The 17117-nt window shown below is 52.9% G+C and overlaps 1 protein-coding gene across 1 annotated transcript; it reads left to right on the top strand.

The window, feature by feature from the left end:
- Positions 1–1384: 1384 nt before the first annotated feature.
- SLAMF8 (SLAM family member 8) lies at positions 1385–9721 on the top strand. The gene is given in 6 exon segments (XM_074938656.1): positions 1385–1438; positions 1440–1539; positions 5058–5384; positions 6530–6835; positions 7924–8037; positions 9352–9721. Coding segments are annotated over 6 exon segments (960 nt in total). The 3' UTR covers positions 9411–9721.
- Positions 9722–17117: the final 7396 nt, after the last annotated feature.

Genomic DNA, 17117 nt, shown 5'->3' with positions numbered 1-17117 from the left:
ACTTCTAAACTCTGAGTCCCATTTATACAAGCGTCCTTTATTAGTCAACAGAAATACAGCTCGAGATGGGTGCCTCAGGAGAGGGACTCCGCCCCTCAGAAATTGCAAGCATTTATACCCTTTACAGTTGGTAACACCGCCCTTGCCCATGTTCGAAGTCCAATCCCCTAATTTGAGGAGGGGTCTCTGTCCTTTCCTATTGGACAGTTTTGTTGCTGAGTGGACAGTCCGTTGCCGGGTACCAGATGTACTCCTGACGACAATTAGTTCTTCTTTTTGCATTTCTCCCTTATCTCCAGTGATAACGGGCAGTCTCAACTGGTTTTGCAGCTGCTTCTTCAGCATTTCTCTCAGGTCAGCCTGACCTTGGCCTAAGGCTTCAACTACTTTAATCGCTGATGCTAAGTTAGTAACTTATGCTAAGTTATAAGAACAAACTTATTCAACATTTATATAAAATAGCATATAAGCACTTTTCTATAACAGTGGCCTGGGCCAAGGCACCTAAAAGAGCCTAAAGCTCCAGCCGGGGGGCTGTGGTTGACAGCTCTGCTTCTCAGGTCCATAGAACCATAGGGTTAGAAGGGACCACAAGGGTCATCTAGTCAAGATGCAGGATTTGTTGTGTTTAAACCATCCCAGACAGATGGCTCCAGCCTCCTTTTGAAAACCTCCAGTGGAGGAGATTCCACAACCTCCCGACGCATCTGTTCCATTGTCCTCCTGTTCTTACTGTCCAATGGAGTTCTCCGCCAGCAGGGAAAGCTCATCTGTGCTGGAGACAGGGCTTCCTCAGGGGCCAGTCCCAGACTGTGGAGCAAACTCCCCCAGGAATTATGGACTCACCACTTCCTGCTCCCAGTGCCAGCGGTATGGCTCTGCCTGGTCTGCTCTGAAAGAAACAGGACCTTTAAAAACAGCCCCTCCCCTGAAATCTCTCCCAAAGCACCCCCTCCCTGGCACACAGAGTTCTCCCTCTAGGAAGCCAGGATCATGTTACTTAATGCCTGGCTGGAAGGCACCCAGATATTTGGGTCATGGAAGAACCATTCAATAGGACAGAGTTCACCAAGGTCCTAGCTCTGCCATGGTGCTTTGGTCTCATCACTAGCAGTGTGAATCGTGCACTCATGGGCCACTGGCGTCTTCTCTGGAAACATTTTGGCCTGTACTGTGCTCCTCCCCAGCCAATGCAGCCTCCATGTGGCTTGGTACCTGCAAGGCACAGTCTGGCCCTATCCTGCCTCCTCTGAGGGGCCAGCTACTGCTCTGGTGTTGCATGAGACCAGAGTCTCCAGCCTCTGTCTTGGGCCCATTAACTGCTCCTGAGAAGTACAGGCTGAGCACAGCCTCTCACTTCTGCTTTGAGTTGCGGGTTTGAGTGATGACAGAGAAGAGGGGATTTCCTGTGGGAAAATCAGGCAATCCCATTGCTAGTCATCAACAAGAGCTTTCATTTTCTCCAGAAAAAGCACCCTAGCAGGCTCTGGATTAGCGAGATGGTGGCGTGGCTGGTGCTGGCTCTGCTCCTGCACAAAGGTAAGAGTTCTCACCCCTCCTCACCCTGCTGTTACTTACTGCGGTCTCTGTAGACTGACCTTTAACCAGTGAGTGGATGGAGAGCTGACTCTCAGCCGGTCCCTGATGCTAACTCAGCCACAGGGCTCACCGCAGATATGAGCATCACTGGAACACGTCAGACCTGTGTGTGTATCAGGGAGTGAGAGGAGCAGCTCCTTTCACCCATGGGAGCAGCCAGCATTGTCTCAGGGCAGCTGGGTGAGCCACATGAACACGTATGCCAGTGCAGATTCACTTGGATCTCCATGGGTTGCTACAGATTCAGGGCTAGTTGTAATTTTTATTGTGTGTTATTTGTATTACCATAGTGCTTAGCAGCCCCAGCCAGGGACCAGAACTCTGGTGCTAGGCACTGTGCACAGAACAAAAGGACAGTCCCTGCCCCAAGAAGCTAACAAAATATATTAGAGAGACAAGGGGATGAGGTAATCTCTTTTATTAAACCAATTTCTGTGGTGAGAGAGACAGACTTTCTAGTTTACACAGAGCTCTTCTTCAGATCTAGGAACTGTACTCAGAATGTCACAGCTAAACACAACCTGGAATAGATTGTTTAGCATAAGTAGTTAGCACATTTCAAGGGACCATTCAAGGTGAAGTGGCCCATTAACACCTCTCCAGTCATAGGGGGAGAAGAAAAAAAAAGCTGGGGAGAGGGCTAGTGAGTTACAGATTGTTGTAATAAGCCACAAATCCAGTATCTCTGTTGAGTTCATGATTGGCCCACCTTGATTTTCATACACATTGTAAGGAGAGTGGTCACTTTGGACAAGCTATTACCAGCAGGAGAGTGAGTTTGTGTGTGTGGTTTTTGGAAAAAAAGGGGGGGGGGGTGAGAAAACCTGGATTTGTGCTGGAAATGGCCGAACTTGATTATCATACACATTGTAAAGAGAGTGGTCACTTTGGATGGGCTATTACCAGCAGGAGAGTGAGTTTGTGTGTGTGCGGGGGGGGGGGGGGGGGCGGAGGGTGAGAAAACCTGGATTTGTGCTGGAAATGGCCCAACTTGATTATCATACACATTGTAAGGAGAGTGATCACTTTAGATAAGCTATTACCAGCAGGAGAGTGGGGTGGGAGGAGGTATTGTTTCATGGTCTCTGTGTATATAATGTCTTCTGCAGTTTCCACAGTATGCATCCGATGAAGTGAGCTGTAGCTCACGAAAGCTTATGCGCAAATAAATTGGTTAGTCTCTAAGGTGCCACAAGTACTCCTTTTCTTTTTATGATTTTCAGTGTCTAGCAAAGTTATGGATTGAAGTTCCCAGGCTTGTCTTTTGAAGGTGTTGTGCAGGCTTCCTTTGAGGCTGAGGACTGAGAGATCAGATATGCAGTGATCACTTTGTGAAGTATTTTTGCCTTCTATCATTTTTCTGTGTGAGTTCATTGGAGAGTGTAGTGATTGTCTTGTTTCACCCACATAGTGGTTACTGAGGCATTTAGTGCACTGGATGAGGTACACCATTTGTTTTAAGTATCAGAAGGGTAGCTGTGTTAGTCTGTATCCACAAAAACAACGAGGAGTCCGGTGGCCCCTTAAAGTCTAACAGATTTATTTGGGCATAAGCTTTCATGGGTAAAAAACCCACTTCTTCAGATGCATGGAGTGAAAATTACAGATACAGGCATAAATATATATTGGCATATGAAGAGAAGGGAGTTACCTTACAAGTGGAGAACCAGTGTTGAAGGCCAATTCAGTCAGGGGGGATGTGGTCCACTCCCAATAATTGATGAGGAGGTGTCAATACCAAGAGAGGGAAAATTGCTTTTGTAGTGAGCCAGCCACTCCCAGTCCCTATTCAAGCCCAAATTGATGGTGTTAAGTTTGCAAATGAATTGTAGCTCAGCAGTTTCTCTTTTAAGTCTGTTTTTGAAGCTTTTTGTTGAAGTATGGCTACTTTTAAATCTGTTATTGAGTGGCCAAGGAGATTGAAGTGTTCTCCTACTATCATTTGTTTTGATAGTCATGTGTAGGGACCCATGGAAGGGGTCTTTAAAGGTGTGTTGTGGGGGGTGTTGATCATTGTAGCAGTGGAGCAATGTCTGCAGGTTTTGCATCTGTTGTTCTGGCAGGGTCTGGTGCCACTCTGAGTTGGTGGGTCCTGGTCTGTGGGGAGCTTGTTTCTGATGATGAGCTTGGTAAGGCTGTGGGGGGGTGGGGTGGGATGGGGGGAGGTGCTTCAAGGCCCAAAGAGGGGGCTCAGGAAAAAATTCTTTCAGGATGTGACACCCATTGAGTATGGGTCGTAATTGTTTGATGATCCCCCATATGGGTTCCCATGTGGTGTGATAGGTGACAACTAGAGGTGTGTGGTTGGAGGGGGTTTTATTTCTGTATTGAAGCAGGTTCTCTTGGGGTATTTGGGTGGCCCATTCCATAATAAGATCTACTTCTCTGGTGGAGTGTCCTTGTTTGTTGAAGGAAGTTTTAAGTGTGTTAAGGTGTGTATCCTGGATTTTCTCCTTGGAGCATATCCTGTGGTATCTGAGGGCTTGGCTGTAGAGAACAGATTTCTTGGTGTATTTGGGGAAGTTATTGGATCTGTGAAGGTAGGTGCGGGGATCCATGGGTGTCTTGTATACAGTTGTCTGTAGGGTTCCACTGTTGAAGCTGATTGTGGTGGCCAGGAAGCTGATGCTGGTGAGGAAGTGTTCTGGAGAGAGTTTATCCTTGTGGAAATGTCAAATTCTGTTTGTGTGGGGGCCTGGACCTTCTTTTTATTGGGAGTCTCAATCTGCAGCATTTAACTTTAGAAGGATATGTCAGTTAAATATCTGACTTCAGCATAATTCCTTGTTGCTACATCACAGGCTGCATTTGGAGCAAGCCAGGGGCTGCTCTGTTGGTTCCTGTCTCACCATAGTAACGGCCACGCTGCTTCCAACTGCTGGAACATTCGCTCTTAACTGGCAACCTGCACAGGGTTTTTTAAATGGGGCTTGTGCTCTTTTTAGATTCTTTGTGATGGAGAAAGAGCAGAGAGGTGTGGGACAGGTGGACGGTTTAGAGGCAGGGATGTGGGAGGGTGATTCAAAGTTTGTTGTTCGATGGTTCCTTTTTGCCTTAGGAAAGTCTGGTCTTGTTTTTGCCTGGAGGCCCCCTGGGCATCTGTGAGCTTCCCAGTGGGTGCCTGCCAGGGGAAAGGCCCTAGGACTCCTGTGACATGGATGCCTTTGGTCCTGGCAGCCTCACCTTCCCAGGGCACTGCAGATGGGAAGCCTGTAGGCAGGGGAAGAGGGAGCTTGGGAAGGTGACACCAGAGGCAGGGATGGGAGGGGCTGTGGGGACTCTGCACTGGCCACCATGTCAGACTCAGCCAGGGAGATGCCAAAGATGCCCGGGGAGCAAGGAGAAGGCTTCCCTGGGTGTCAGGAGAGGAGAACCACTGGGGCTTCAGATATGCTGCTTCTATCCCAGCTCCTCCCATGACCCTAACATGAAGGCATCTGCCTGTTGCCTCGTTCCAGCCCCACCGGCCACAGCCCGTGCCACCGTGAAGGTGACAGGAGTGGTGGGGAGAGCAGTGTTGCTGGGAGCCGACATCCCCCTGGGGTTCCAAGTCAGGGATGCCATCTGGAGGTACCTAGCGCCGGCAGAAGAGCTAGTGGCCACCTACTTCAGGGGCTCAGCGGAGACCCTGTACCAATCCCGTTTCTATGGGCGGAGCCGGCTCCACAGTAACCTCACCCTGGAGATCAGTCAGGTGGAACTGGGAGATAGCGGCACCTTCTCAGCCCTGCTGGTGAACACACGAGGACAGACGGAGATGCGCATGCTGCACCTGGCAGTCTACGGTACGCCGGGTTGGGCTCCTGTTTCCTTGCCACTTAAGGGCAGGAGGGTGATGTGTTTGGAGCTAGGCCAAATTCTCCATGGACGAACACTCTGTGCAGTTTTCAGAGTAGCAGCCGTGTTAGTCTGTATTCGCAAAAAGAAAAGGAGGACTTGTGACACCTTAGAGACTAACAGTCTCACCTGAACCAGCAGGGAACAACCCGCTGCCCGGCGCCAGCCCTGTCCCCGCAGGCTGCCAGGCCCAGCAGCTGACTCTGACAGAGGCCCCCTGAGGGAGCTAGGGCAGCTGTGCTGAGCTCCCAGGCAGGCAGGCCCGGGACAGGGCACCCACCCTACCCAGACTCCTTGGGTATTTTATGTTCTAATACGAGGCTCTGGGGGCAAATGTCCTGCTGGCCTGGCGAAGGGGATTAGCCTGTGGTGTGAGGCCTGGCCCAGCCTCTGCTGCAGAGGGTATAACTCGGCGATTCCCCAGGTTACAAGGCCAGAAGGGATCGTCTAGTCCGCCCTCCACTCCCTGCATTACTATGGAAGGCGAGCACAGTTGCCATCACGGGGCACGTCAGCTGGGCAGCCAGAGCCAGCCTGCCCTGGGAGGTGACTGCGTGTCCCATCGCCCTCATTCTGGGCACCCAATGGACATATCCCAGAGGGCAGGGACGGGGGAGCACTGCCGTTCTGCTAACCAGGAAATGCTGTCACAGGCACAAGGCAGCACGTAGGGAACTTGGGGCTGTGACTTCCCTCTTGCCTTTATTTCTGCTCTTACAAAGCACCTGCCAGGCTGGCACCACAGCCCTTTGGCTCTGGATGACGAGGGACCCTGTGAGATGGGCAGTAGATGAAGCTGTCCACACAGGCTATCACAGCCTCCTACCCCCCCCCCCCCCACACATACACTTGGGGCTATTAGGACTGAAGTTTGAAAGCCCTGCCCAGTGGGAGAGCAGCACCAAACCCCCAGACAGAGCCTGATATTTCTAGGGGTAGATCTGGTGAGTGAGTGCAAATGGATGTATTCATGCACTAATACCAGGTGTGCTGGTGCAGCGGGTGGTCCCGCAGGGAGGTGGGGTTTGAGTATCCAGCCAGGGGGAGATTACTGGCTTTGACCGCTCTGCTGTCCTGTCTGCTCTGTGTCCAGAAGTGGTTTCCCAGCTGACACTGCAGGTGTTCACATCAGAGAGCAGCTGCAGTGGCTCTGCGAGGGTCTGCGAGGTGTTCCTGACCTGTGTGGCGGCCAGTGGCACCAACGTAACCTACAGCTGGGGCAGGACGGATGGCAAGGTGCTGAGCATGGACAATCACTCTCTCTTTGAGGCTGGCCTGGTCCTATGGGCTAAGCTGGACCCCTCGGATAGGCAGGTATCCTATACCTGTACTGCAGCCAATGCTGTCAGTTGGGAATCAGCTACCATTGCACCCTGGGAACACTGCCAGAGGGAAACAGGTAGGTCATGTTTCACCCATCTCCCATGCCCAGCCCAGTGCCTAGCCACTTGGCATGAGCCAATGGCCCAGCTGTCTACAGCCATAAGACAGTGCCTGGGAGATGGATTTTGTGGGAGGGCATTTACTTTTGATAGCAGATTTGCTACCATGTGAAGGTGGATGAGGTGGAGAGGGAGTCACGGTCCCTGGTGAATCTTCACTGAGGATTATCACCCAGAGAGTCTAAAACTACAGGGTTTTAAACTACATCTAGGGTGTTCTGAATGATCCAAGCCCTGGTCAAACCCCCACATGGGTTCAAGCTGTGGAAGCATCTGCAGCACTGGAGGAGGGCTCTCGGTTACCTGCACAATGGCTGAGTTTAAAGGTCGGGAGTTGACAGCCCAGGTCACTCAGCCCCTCAGTGCCACAGCTGATACAAGGGAATGCATGAGTAATGGCCACACTGTGCTCTCATTTACATGGTTGTCAATTCAGAGTCACTCCAGTGCAGTCAGTGGCCTCACTCTGCATTTTCACCAGTGTAGCTGAGAGTAGACTTTGGCCTGGACTGTTGCAAACACAGGACAAGAAGATCCATGGAAGGGCCAGGAAATTCCACAAATCTAAAGAAGCTGCAAGAAATCCTCCCCGCTCTGGATCGCAGAGGAACTTCAGCTTCCCCCGCATTTCCTGCTGCCTCAGCTCACTCTTGGCACCGTCAGGAGGTGGAGGGCAGCGGGGGTGTTTGGAGAATGCTTTTCCTCTGGCTTTTCCTGCAGCTGCTTTTAGCCGGGTTCTGTGACTTTCCTGGCAGAACAGCAGGAAGGCTGTGGATCAGCACCAGGGAGGGCTGGGAATGCAGGCTAAAGTGTAGACAGGCTAAAGTTCTGGGCAGTCTGAATTTCCCTGTGACTCTCCTCCCCAACTCTGTCATGGTCTGTTGGCTCATGGAGTGTGAGAAGCTTTCATGGTGCAGCAGGTGGCTGGAATTTCTGTTCCCAATGCCTGGCACCAGCACAGCTACAGAGCCTGTGCGTACTTGGCTGGGGTTCCCTGCCCAGAAGAGCCCACGGCACTCATGACATCTTCCTCTTCCCTGCTCAGGTGCGGAAGATGCCGTGTACGACTATAGAAACATCCTGCTCATTGCTCTGCCCCTCTCTGTCCTGGTCCTGGCAGTGGTTGTCTTCGGGCTCCTTCTCTCTCAGAAGCGCTCAGGTAGGAGCTGTCTATCACAAGAATCACTGTTCACTGGCTTTGCTCTGCCAAGCACTGAAGAGCCCTCTTGTGAGCTGTACACACCTGCAGGAGAGGCACACACTGCCAGAAAATGCGGGGGGATGGGCACTCTGATACCACGGGGATGGGCATGGTGCAAATCCCCAGGCAGATGGATAGGAAGGGAGGGAGGTGCAGGGTGTCACAGCGCTGCTCTGTCCTTGTCTCCCACATAGAAACCAGCTGCTGCCAGTGGGGGCAGGTTTCCAGAGACAACATGAAAGCTCGGCGCTCAGTCCCCATTAGCCTTTGGTGCATTTGGAAATCTCCCCCTAGGAAATAAAAGTGGGAACTTCCCACCCCCACTCTCCAGCAGCTCAGGGGTTGCGACACAAACAGGGAATCTGATTTTCATAGTTCTGTGCACAGGGAGCTTCCCCTCTTCGCTCAGGTGGAGTCTGATGCCACAAAGCCAGCATGAAGGGCCCTCTACCACCAGACTGGATTGTGGCCTCCACAGCCTTCCCAGCCTGTCCGGCCAGGTGCCAAGCCATGGCCCCAAACCTCCTCCCCATAAGGTGCTGGCATTAGACTGCCAGGCCAGTCCCACCCAGTGGCTCCACTGGAAGGCAGGGACTGGCTGCACCATAGTCCCTGTGAGAGAGCTGCAGGGGTGGCTTCCAGCCGCCTTCAGACAACGACCTGTAGCTGTGGTGGAATGGCCATTTGGAGACATTCCTGCTGGTTCCCCATGACAACTCAACTCGCGGCTGGAACAAAGCTACAAGGGCTGTTTGTCTGCTGGGGCTGCTGGCTCCCTTGCTGAAGCCAAAAGGGAGCACAGAGAGAATGCCAGTGCTGTCTGATTGAATCTCCATTAGGGAGACTCTGTAGGGGCAGTTGTGAGCCCCACAGGGGCAGCTCAGCCAGTTAGGTAGATGAGCCGAGTCCCATGGTGGCTGGGTCTTTTGCCTGTGACCTTAAATCCTGTCCTATCTGCATAGACATTGTGCGTCCCATGATTCTGCTAGTGTTGGAGTTTTCCCTGTGATCTTGACACTCTGCTGCACTGGGTGTCTGCTGAATCCCAGCTCCCCAGACACTGCCGCATGTCACCAGCAGTGCACGTCTTTAGCCTGTGAGGCTTGGCGAGGTGCTACAGAAATGCAAAGGTGTGCTCGCCCCTTGGGTGTGTGTGTGTGTGTGTGTGTGTGTGTGAATAGTCACTGGGAGGAGAACAAATATATTTAACACACACCCCTTCCCGAAAGCTCTGCTACTTCTGGGAATGACATTTGTTTCCCCCTTCCTTAGGGAAGCAAAGAACGAAATTGCTGTTGGACGCCTCGGAGCCTGCCGCGGCCCCTGTCTAGGAATTGACACTGTGTGCAGAGCAGAGGCATGTCCTTTTGGGAGAGCAGCCCTCCTTTCTCTTTGTTGCTGGCACGGAAGAAAGCTCACAGGGTTTGCTTGACGCACATTCTCTTTTCTTCTGGAGAACTTCTCAGGGGGCTGGCAGCTTCCATTGCCCCGGGGACAGCTGGGTGACTGTGAGAGTCACTGTGGGTCAGGATCCCAGCACAGACTTGCTTTCGGCCACAGAAGCATTAATCAGCCCTCAGAGCAGTCGCTCACCCTTTGCACCGTGTTTCTCTCCCAGTTCCCCAGACCCCCACATTAAAAACCATGCAGACATTTTTACTGAATTTGCTTGTTTCTGTCTATAATTTTCATCAACATTGCTGAATAGTCCTGAATAGTAGTCCTCTGCTAGTTAACATTTTATCGGTGACCTCACAGAAAACAGAAAATCATTACTGATGAAGTTTGCAGTTGACGGCGGAGGGGTAAATAATGAAGAGGACTGGTCACTGGAGGGTAATATTATAAATGCCAGTCAACATGTTTTATGATAAATAAATCTTGATACCAAAAGGAAAGGCATTAAACCAATAGGGTTTTGATGTGCTGCCCCTAAACGATTGGCTAAGACAATGACCAGGGTATGAATGAGGATGTGCCATTGAAAAGGCCTGCTGAGTAAAGATGGAGCTGCTGAAAAGACCCTTCAATCTTTCCTTGCCACCACTCTGTAGACAAGTGGCTCACGAAGAGATGTTACATGGGCAAGGTTGTGAAAACCCAATACACAACTATATGGTTGTTGCAACCAATGTCTGAGACCCTAGAACCATGTAATGAGAGCCACACAACCATGGTAATGGATAATGAATGTGATCATGAGGGCAGCTCTTGGACTCAGCTGTTGTTTGAGACGCCAAAACCTAACCAGGAGACTCCGAATAATTCCAATGTCAGGGTGCATAGGGCCAAATCACAGCTAAGTTGCAAGTAGAAATATTTAAGGGTAAACAAGAGGTACCGATGATAGAAACTGGTCACAATCACGCAAATGGCTAGGGAATGTGGCACCCAGTCAAAACTTTGGGGGCTCAAGAGCATCAGCTAAGGAGGCCTCTTGACACACAAGGCAAAGGTTTTAAGCACATAAGAAAGGAAAAATGGTGCCTTATCTGAGTTTCTTCATTAAATCTGTCAGCAGTTGGGCGATGACTCTTCAGAGGTCTTGGAAACTTTGCTTACCGTCCCAGTGAGTACGCCCCTTTAACAAGCACTGTGCATTTGTTTGTGTTTGTGTAAGGGGTGAGTCAAGTAGATCTGTGCTGGCCTGGTCATATGACACCATGCCCCATAATGGGGCATTCCATAAAAACACACTTCCCACAGTCATTTCCAATTGACATTTTATTTGCAGTTTCTCAGCTGCTGAGAGATTTATAATAAGAAATTCAGGCTGCTGAGAGATTTATAATAAGAAATTCAGGTAAGGCACCATTTTAGTTTTTATAACATGCTTCAAACCTTTACTTTTTGTGTCAAAAGGACACATTAGCTCATTTAGGCCCATTGAAATCAGTGGAAGTTAGGAGCCTAAATACCTTTCATAGGTTTGCAACCCTCCCGCTTTTGCCGGGAGTCTCCCAAAATTGGGCTTTATCTCCCAGAGACTACTAAATCCAATCCGGGAGATTTTAGGCTGCTAGAAATCTGGCAGCGCAGCAGGGCTAAGGCAGGCTCCCTACCTGCCCTGGCCCCATGCTGCTCCCGAAAGTGGCCAGCATGTCCCTGCGGCCCATGTGAGGGGCAGGGGTCTCCGCGTGCTGTCCGTGCCCCAAGTGCCCCCTCCGCAACTCCCATTGGCCAGGACCCTTAGGGGTCCACCAGTATAATCAAGAGAGTCCATGAACATGCCTGCAACCAGAAGTGACGTGGGGTAGGGAGGGGGGATGCGGGATCACATACCCTCCCCAAATTTCTGCCTTCCATTTAGCACTAGCCCCCCTAGTACCTAACAAGTGCCCTAAAATAGTTGCAAACAGGACTTGATTGTCAAACTCAACAACTGTAATGAAGAAAGAAGAACATCTAGTGTGAAATGCATCACCTTTGAACCAGTGATTCATTGTAGACCTTCTTGAAACCCTGGAAATATATCCTCTCAAATGTACTTTGCATTCTTTCTGTCTCTTCCTGTGTACTTCTCTTCTTTTTCACATTAAAGTCATTCTGCATCATAATACCAGCGTCCTGGTTTTCCTTTCTGCTCCATGTCTTATTTACAAATTGTGGCCCAGATCCTCAGAATTCCTTAGGCACCTAACTTCTATTACAATCACTGTGAGTATGGCACCTAAGGCCATGTCTATGCTACAAAGTTAACTTGATTTAAGTTGATGTAAAATCACCACTGTAATTATATCACTGTTTCATGTCCACACTATGTTCCTTGTGTCAGTGGAGCACATCCACAGGAGCAGCTCTTGCATCAACACAGAGAACAGCGCACAGTGGGTAGCTACTGCCACAGGGTGTTTGGGGAAGGGTTTGCAATGCCTCGTCAGGGCAGGTTCAGTGTCACATGATGCAAGTTTCTCAATCCCATCATTCCATGGGCATCCTACTCGGTTTCCAGCTGCCTTTCAACTGCCCTGTGCAAAATGCTGCTGTTACTGTCAAGCTAAATCTTAATTCCGGCCTCGTTTCACTCCAAACATTTGTCCATTGTCACGGAGTGTGGGGGAGTCCAGGCCCTGCACCCCTCTTCCTGGGATTCACTGAGACTCTCAGCCAGCCAGTAAAACAGAAGGTTTATTGGACAACAGGAACACAGTCCAAAACAGAGCTTGTGGGTACAACCAGGACCCCTCAGTCAAGTCCTTCTGGGGGAGCAGGGAGCTTAGACCCCAGCCCTGGGGTTCCCTGCATTCCTCCACCCAGCACCAAACTGAAAACTAAACCCCCCCAGCAGGCTCTCTCCTGCAGCCTCTGTTCACATTCCTGGGCAGAGGTGTCACCTCCCCCTCCCCCTCCTGGCTCAGGTTACAGGCTCTCAGATCTCCCATCCCCAGGGCACATTCCCAGGTCAACATTCCCCTCTCCCTGCTGCGTCACATCGTCACATCTCTCCCCCCTTCGAGACTGAACTGAGCGGGGTCACTGTGACCAGTGACCTGGGGAAGTTTGGGGCCCCCTCTCCGGGACAGCGCATCCGCTATCATGTTGGCACTTCCCTTCACGTGGACCACGTCCATGTCGTAATCCTGCAGGAGCAGGCTCCACCTCAGGAGTTTGGCGTTGGCTCCTCTCATCTGGTGCAGCCAGGTCAGGGGAGAGTGGTCGGTGTACACGGTGAAGTGTTGCCCGAAGAGATAGGGCTCTAGTTTCTTGAGGACCCACACCATGGCCAGGCACTCCTTCTTGATGGCCGCGTAGTGTTGCTCCGGGCTAGCAACTTCTTGCTCAGGTACACGATGGGGTGTCTCTGACCCTTTTCATCCTCCTGCATTAACACCACCCCCAGTCCCATGTCTGAGGCATCGGTGAACACCACAAAGGGCTTGTCAAAGTCTGGGTTTGCCAGAACTGGGTCACTGACCAGAGCCTCCTTCAGCGCCCGGAAAGCCTCCTGGCACTGCTCGGTCCAGACCACCTTGTCTGGCTTCCCCTTCTTGCATAGCTCAGTGATGGGGGTGGCTACGGTGGTAAAGTGGGGCACAAATCTTCGGTAGTATCCTGCCATCCCAATAAAGGCTTGGACCTGCTTTTTGGTGTGGGGAGCGGGCCAGTCTCTGATCACCTCCACCTTGGCTGGTTTCGGCTTTAGGCGGCCGCTCCCCATCCGGTGGTCCAGGTAAGATACTTCAGCCATCCCCATCTTGCACTTCTTCGCTTTTACAGTCAGCCCAGCCCCCTGGAGTCGGTCCAGCACTTGTCTAACCTGGGACACATGGTCCTCCCAGGTCTGGCTAAAGACACAGATATCATCAATATACGCCACGGCAAAACTCTCCATCCCCCTCAGTAGCTGGTCCACCAGGCGCTGGAAAGTGGCCGGCGCTCCCTTGAGGCCAAAAGGTAGGGTCAGGAACTCATAGAGCCCCAGAGGGGTGATAAAGGCCGATTTCAGCCGGGCATCTGCATCCAGCAGCACTTGCCAGTAGCCCTGTGTAAGGTCCATGGTGGTAAGGTACCGAGCTCCTCCCAGCTTGTTTAGGAGCTCGTCAGGCCTGGGCATGGGGTAGGTATCAGATACAGTGATGGCACTGAGCTTCCGATAGTCCACACAGAACCGGACCGACCCGTCCTTTTGGGGGACCATCACCACCGGCGAGGCCCAAGGGCTGGCAGATGCCTGGATCACCCCCAAAGCCAGCATGTCCCGGACCTCTCTTTCCAGGTCCTGAGCAGTTTTCCCTGTGACTCGGAAGGGGGAGCATCTTATCGGCGAGTGTGATACTGTCTGCACCCGGTGGACAGTCAGATTAGTGCGTCCAGGCTGGTTGGAAAACAGCTGTTGGTACGGATGCAGCACCCCCCTGACCTCAGCTTGCTGGGCAGGGGTTAGCTGATCCGAGAGGGGAATTGTTTCCGGGGGGAACCAGCTCTGGTCCCAGGGAATAGATCTACTAAAGGGTCATCTCCCTGCTCCTCCCACTGTCCACACACGGCCAACACCACATTCCCCCCGGCATAATATGGCTTCATCATATTCACATGGTACACCCGGCAGTGGTGCGCCCGGTTAGACAGCTCCACCACGTAGCTTACCTCATTGAGGTGCTTGACAACCTTGAAAGGGCCTTCCCAGGCAGCCTGTAGTTTGTTCTTTCTCACAGGGATGAGAACCATCACTGGATCCCCGGTGGCGTAGGCACGGGCCTACACCGTGCAGTCATACCAGACCTTCTGCTTCTTCTGGGCTCTGGCCAGATTCTCCCTGGCCAGGCCCATGAGTTCAGCCAGTCTCTCTCGGAAGATCAGGACATACTCCACCACTGATTCTCCATCGGGAGTGGCCTTCCCCTCCCACTCATCTCGCATCAGGTCCAGGGGGCCCCTTAACCTTCTTCCATATAACAGTTTGAAAGGCGAAAATCCGGTAGACTCCTGGGGCACCTCCCTGTACGCGAACAGCAGGTGAGGTAAGTACTTGTCCCAATCCTGCGGGTGCTGGTTCATAAAGGTTTTCAGCATCATCTTTAGTGTCCCGTTGAACCTCTCCACCAGCCCATTGGACCAACTGAGGCCCAGTTGTGCCGGACCCCACATTTCTCCCACAAGCACCGGAGCAGGGCCGACATTAAGTTGGACCCTTGGTCTGTCAAGACTTCCTTGGGGAACCCCACTTGGCTGAAAATGGTCAGGAGCGCATCCGCCACGGTGTCTGCTTCAATGGAAGCAAAGGGCACTGCCTTGGGTTATGGGGTGGCAAAATCTACCACCACCAGAATGTATTTTTTCCCCGACCGGGTCGTCTTGCTGAGAGGCCCCACGATGTCCATGGCCACCTTCTGGAAAGGCTCCTCTATGATGGGCAAAGGTCTCAAAGCCTCTTTCCCCTTGTCCCGGGCCTTCCCCACCCTCTGACAGGGGTCACAGGATCAGCAATACTGCCGGACCGTGGTAAAGACCCCGGGCCAGTAAAAGTTCTGTAGCAACCTCTGCCAGGTGTGCCGGATTCCCTGGTGCCCTGAGAGGGGGATGTCATGGGCCAGGTACAGTAGCTTGCGGCGATACTTCTGGGGGACCACCAGCTGCCTCTTGATCCCACAGGACTCTACTTCCCTTGTGGGAGCCCATTCCTGGTACAGGAACCACTTCTCCCACAGGAACCTCTCCTGGCAACCTCTCCTCATGGTCCGTACCACACTGAGGTTGGCCAGGTCCCTGAGCTTCCGCAAGGAGCGATCTTTCCTCAACTCGGCCTGGAACTCAGCGGCTGGGGAAGGGATGGGGACAGGTTCCCTCTCATTGGCCGGGTCTGAGGCCACAGCCTCTCTGAACCGTGCCCCTCGGTGCTCCCTCTCCACCAGGGTAGGGTCCTGCGCCTCCGGTGTGGTACCCTCCCCAAGGTCAGGGTGCAGCGCCCCTCGCCGGCTCTGGCTACGGGTCACAACCAGGGCAGTCTGGGGCTTGCTTGGCCAGTCCTCTAGGTCTCCCCCCATCAAAACCTCAGTGGGCAAATGGTGGTGTACCCCCACATCCTTGGGGCCCTCCTTGGCCCCCCATTTCAGGTGTACCCTTGCCACGGGCGCCTTAAATGGGGTCCCACCCACCCCCGTCAGAGTCAGGTAGGTGTTGGGCACCACCCGATCTGGAGCCACCACCTCGGGCCGGGCCAGCGTCACCTCCGCACCCATATCCCAGTAGCCATTGACCTTCCTCCCATCCACCTCCAGGGGAACAAGGCACTCTCTCCAGAGGGACAACCCCGCGCCCACCCTGTAAACCAAAAACCCTGAGTCCAGAGCATCCAGCCCTCTGGCGGAGCTGGCTGGGGGTACTCTTCCCTCCTGAGCAGGTGGTAAACTGGCAGCCCCTCTTGCCTGGGTCATCTTCCCCTCGTCCAACTGGGTCCCTACCCAGTTAACCCTGGGTAGGTTGGGTCTGCTCAGTCTGTCCCTGAGCCTGGGGCACTGGGTCCGTACGTGGCCTCTCTGGCCACAGTGATAGCAGCTCAGGTCACATTGGTCCCCTCGAGCGGGTCAGAGGGGCCCGAAGCCAGGCGTTCCCCTTTGGAGGGGGTTCTCCCTATTTCCCCGCTGGGAGGTCCCATGGTGACTCTCTCTCTGCATCGGGGGGGGCCTGTTCTTTTGGGACTCCTCCCTGCTACCCCCTGACCGACTGTTCACAAACTCGTCGGCCAGCTGCCCTGCGTGCTGGGGGTTCTCTAGCTTTTTGTCCACCAACCACAGCCTCAGGTCAGATGGGCACTGTTCATACAGTTGCTCCAGTACGATTAGGTCAAGCAGGTCCTCTTTAGCTTGGGCTCCAGCTGTCCACTTGTGGGCATATCCCTGCATCCGGTTGACCAGTTGTAGGTATGTGACCTCAGGCATTTTACGCTGACTTCTGAACCTTCTCCGCTACATCTCGGGGGTCAGCCCAAATTCACGGAGCAGGGCCTGTTTGAACAATTCGTAGTCCCCTGCCTCCATCCCTGTCATTCGGCTGTACACCTCCACGGCTTTGGGGTCCAGTAAGGGGGTGAGAAACTGGAGCCTGTCTGCAGGGTCAACCCTGTGCATCTCGCAGGCATTCTCAAAGGCCGTCAGGAAGCTATCTATGTCCTCCCCCTCCTTACGCTGGGTCAGGAAGCACTTATCAGAGCTCCTTGCAGTCTTGGGTCCCCCTGCACTCACCGCAGCTGGGGCCCCACTGCTCCTCAGCCTGGCCAGCTCCAGTTCATGCTGTCTTTGTTTCTCCTTCTCCTCCTGCTCATGTCTATGTTGCCTCTCCTTCTCCTGACGTTCCCGCTCCTTCTCCTTCTACTCATGTTGACGTTGTTTTTCATGATCGTCCAGCTCCCTCATTTTCAACTCCCTCTCCCATTCCAGCTGCATTCGCGCCAGGGATGGGGAGCTCCGCCGGGAGGATCCCCTGCTGGCTGCCGGGGTCAGAGTGCCCTCGGTATTTGCCGGGCTTCCCCCGACCCCTCCCCCAGGAATAGGTAGGAAGGGTCTCGGGATGTCCTCGGCAGCAGTCTGACCCCTCCCAGC

Source organism: Natator depressus, chromosome 24 (assembly GCF_965152275.1).
Source record: "Natator depressus isolate rNatDep1 chromosome 24, rNatDep2.hap1, whole genome shotgun sequence".
Taxonomy (NCBI): Eukaryota; Metazoa; Chordata; order Testudines; family Cheloniidae; genus Natator; species Natator depressus.
Note: the sequence above shows the minus strand (reverse complement) of the source record. Positions and strands in the feature narration are given on the sequence as shown.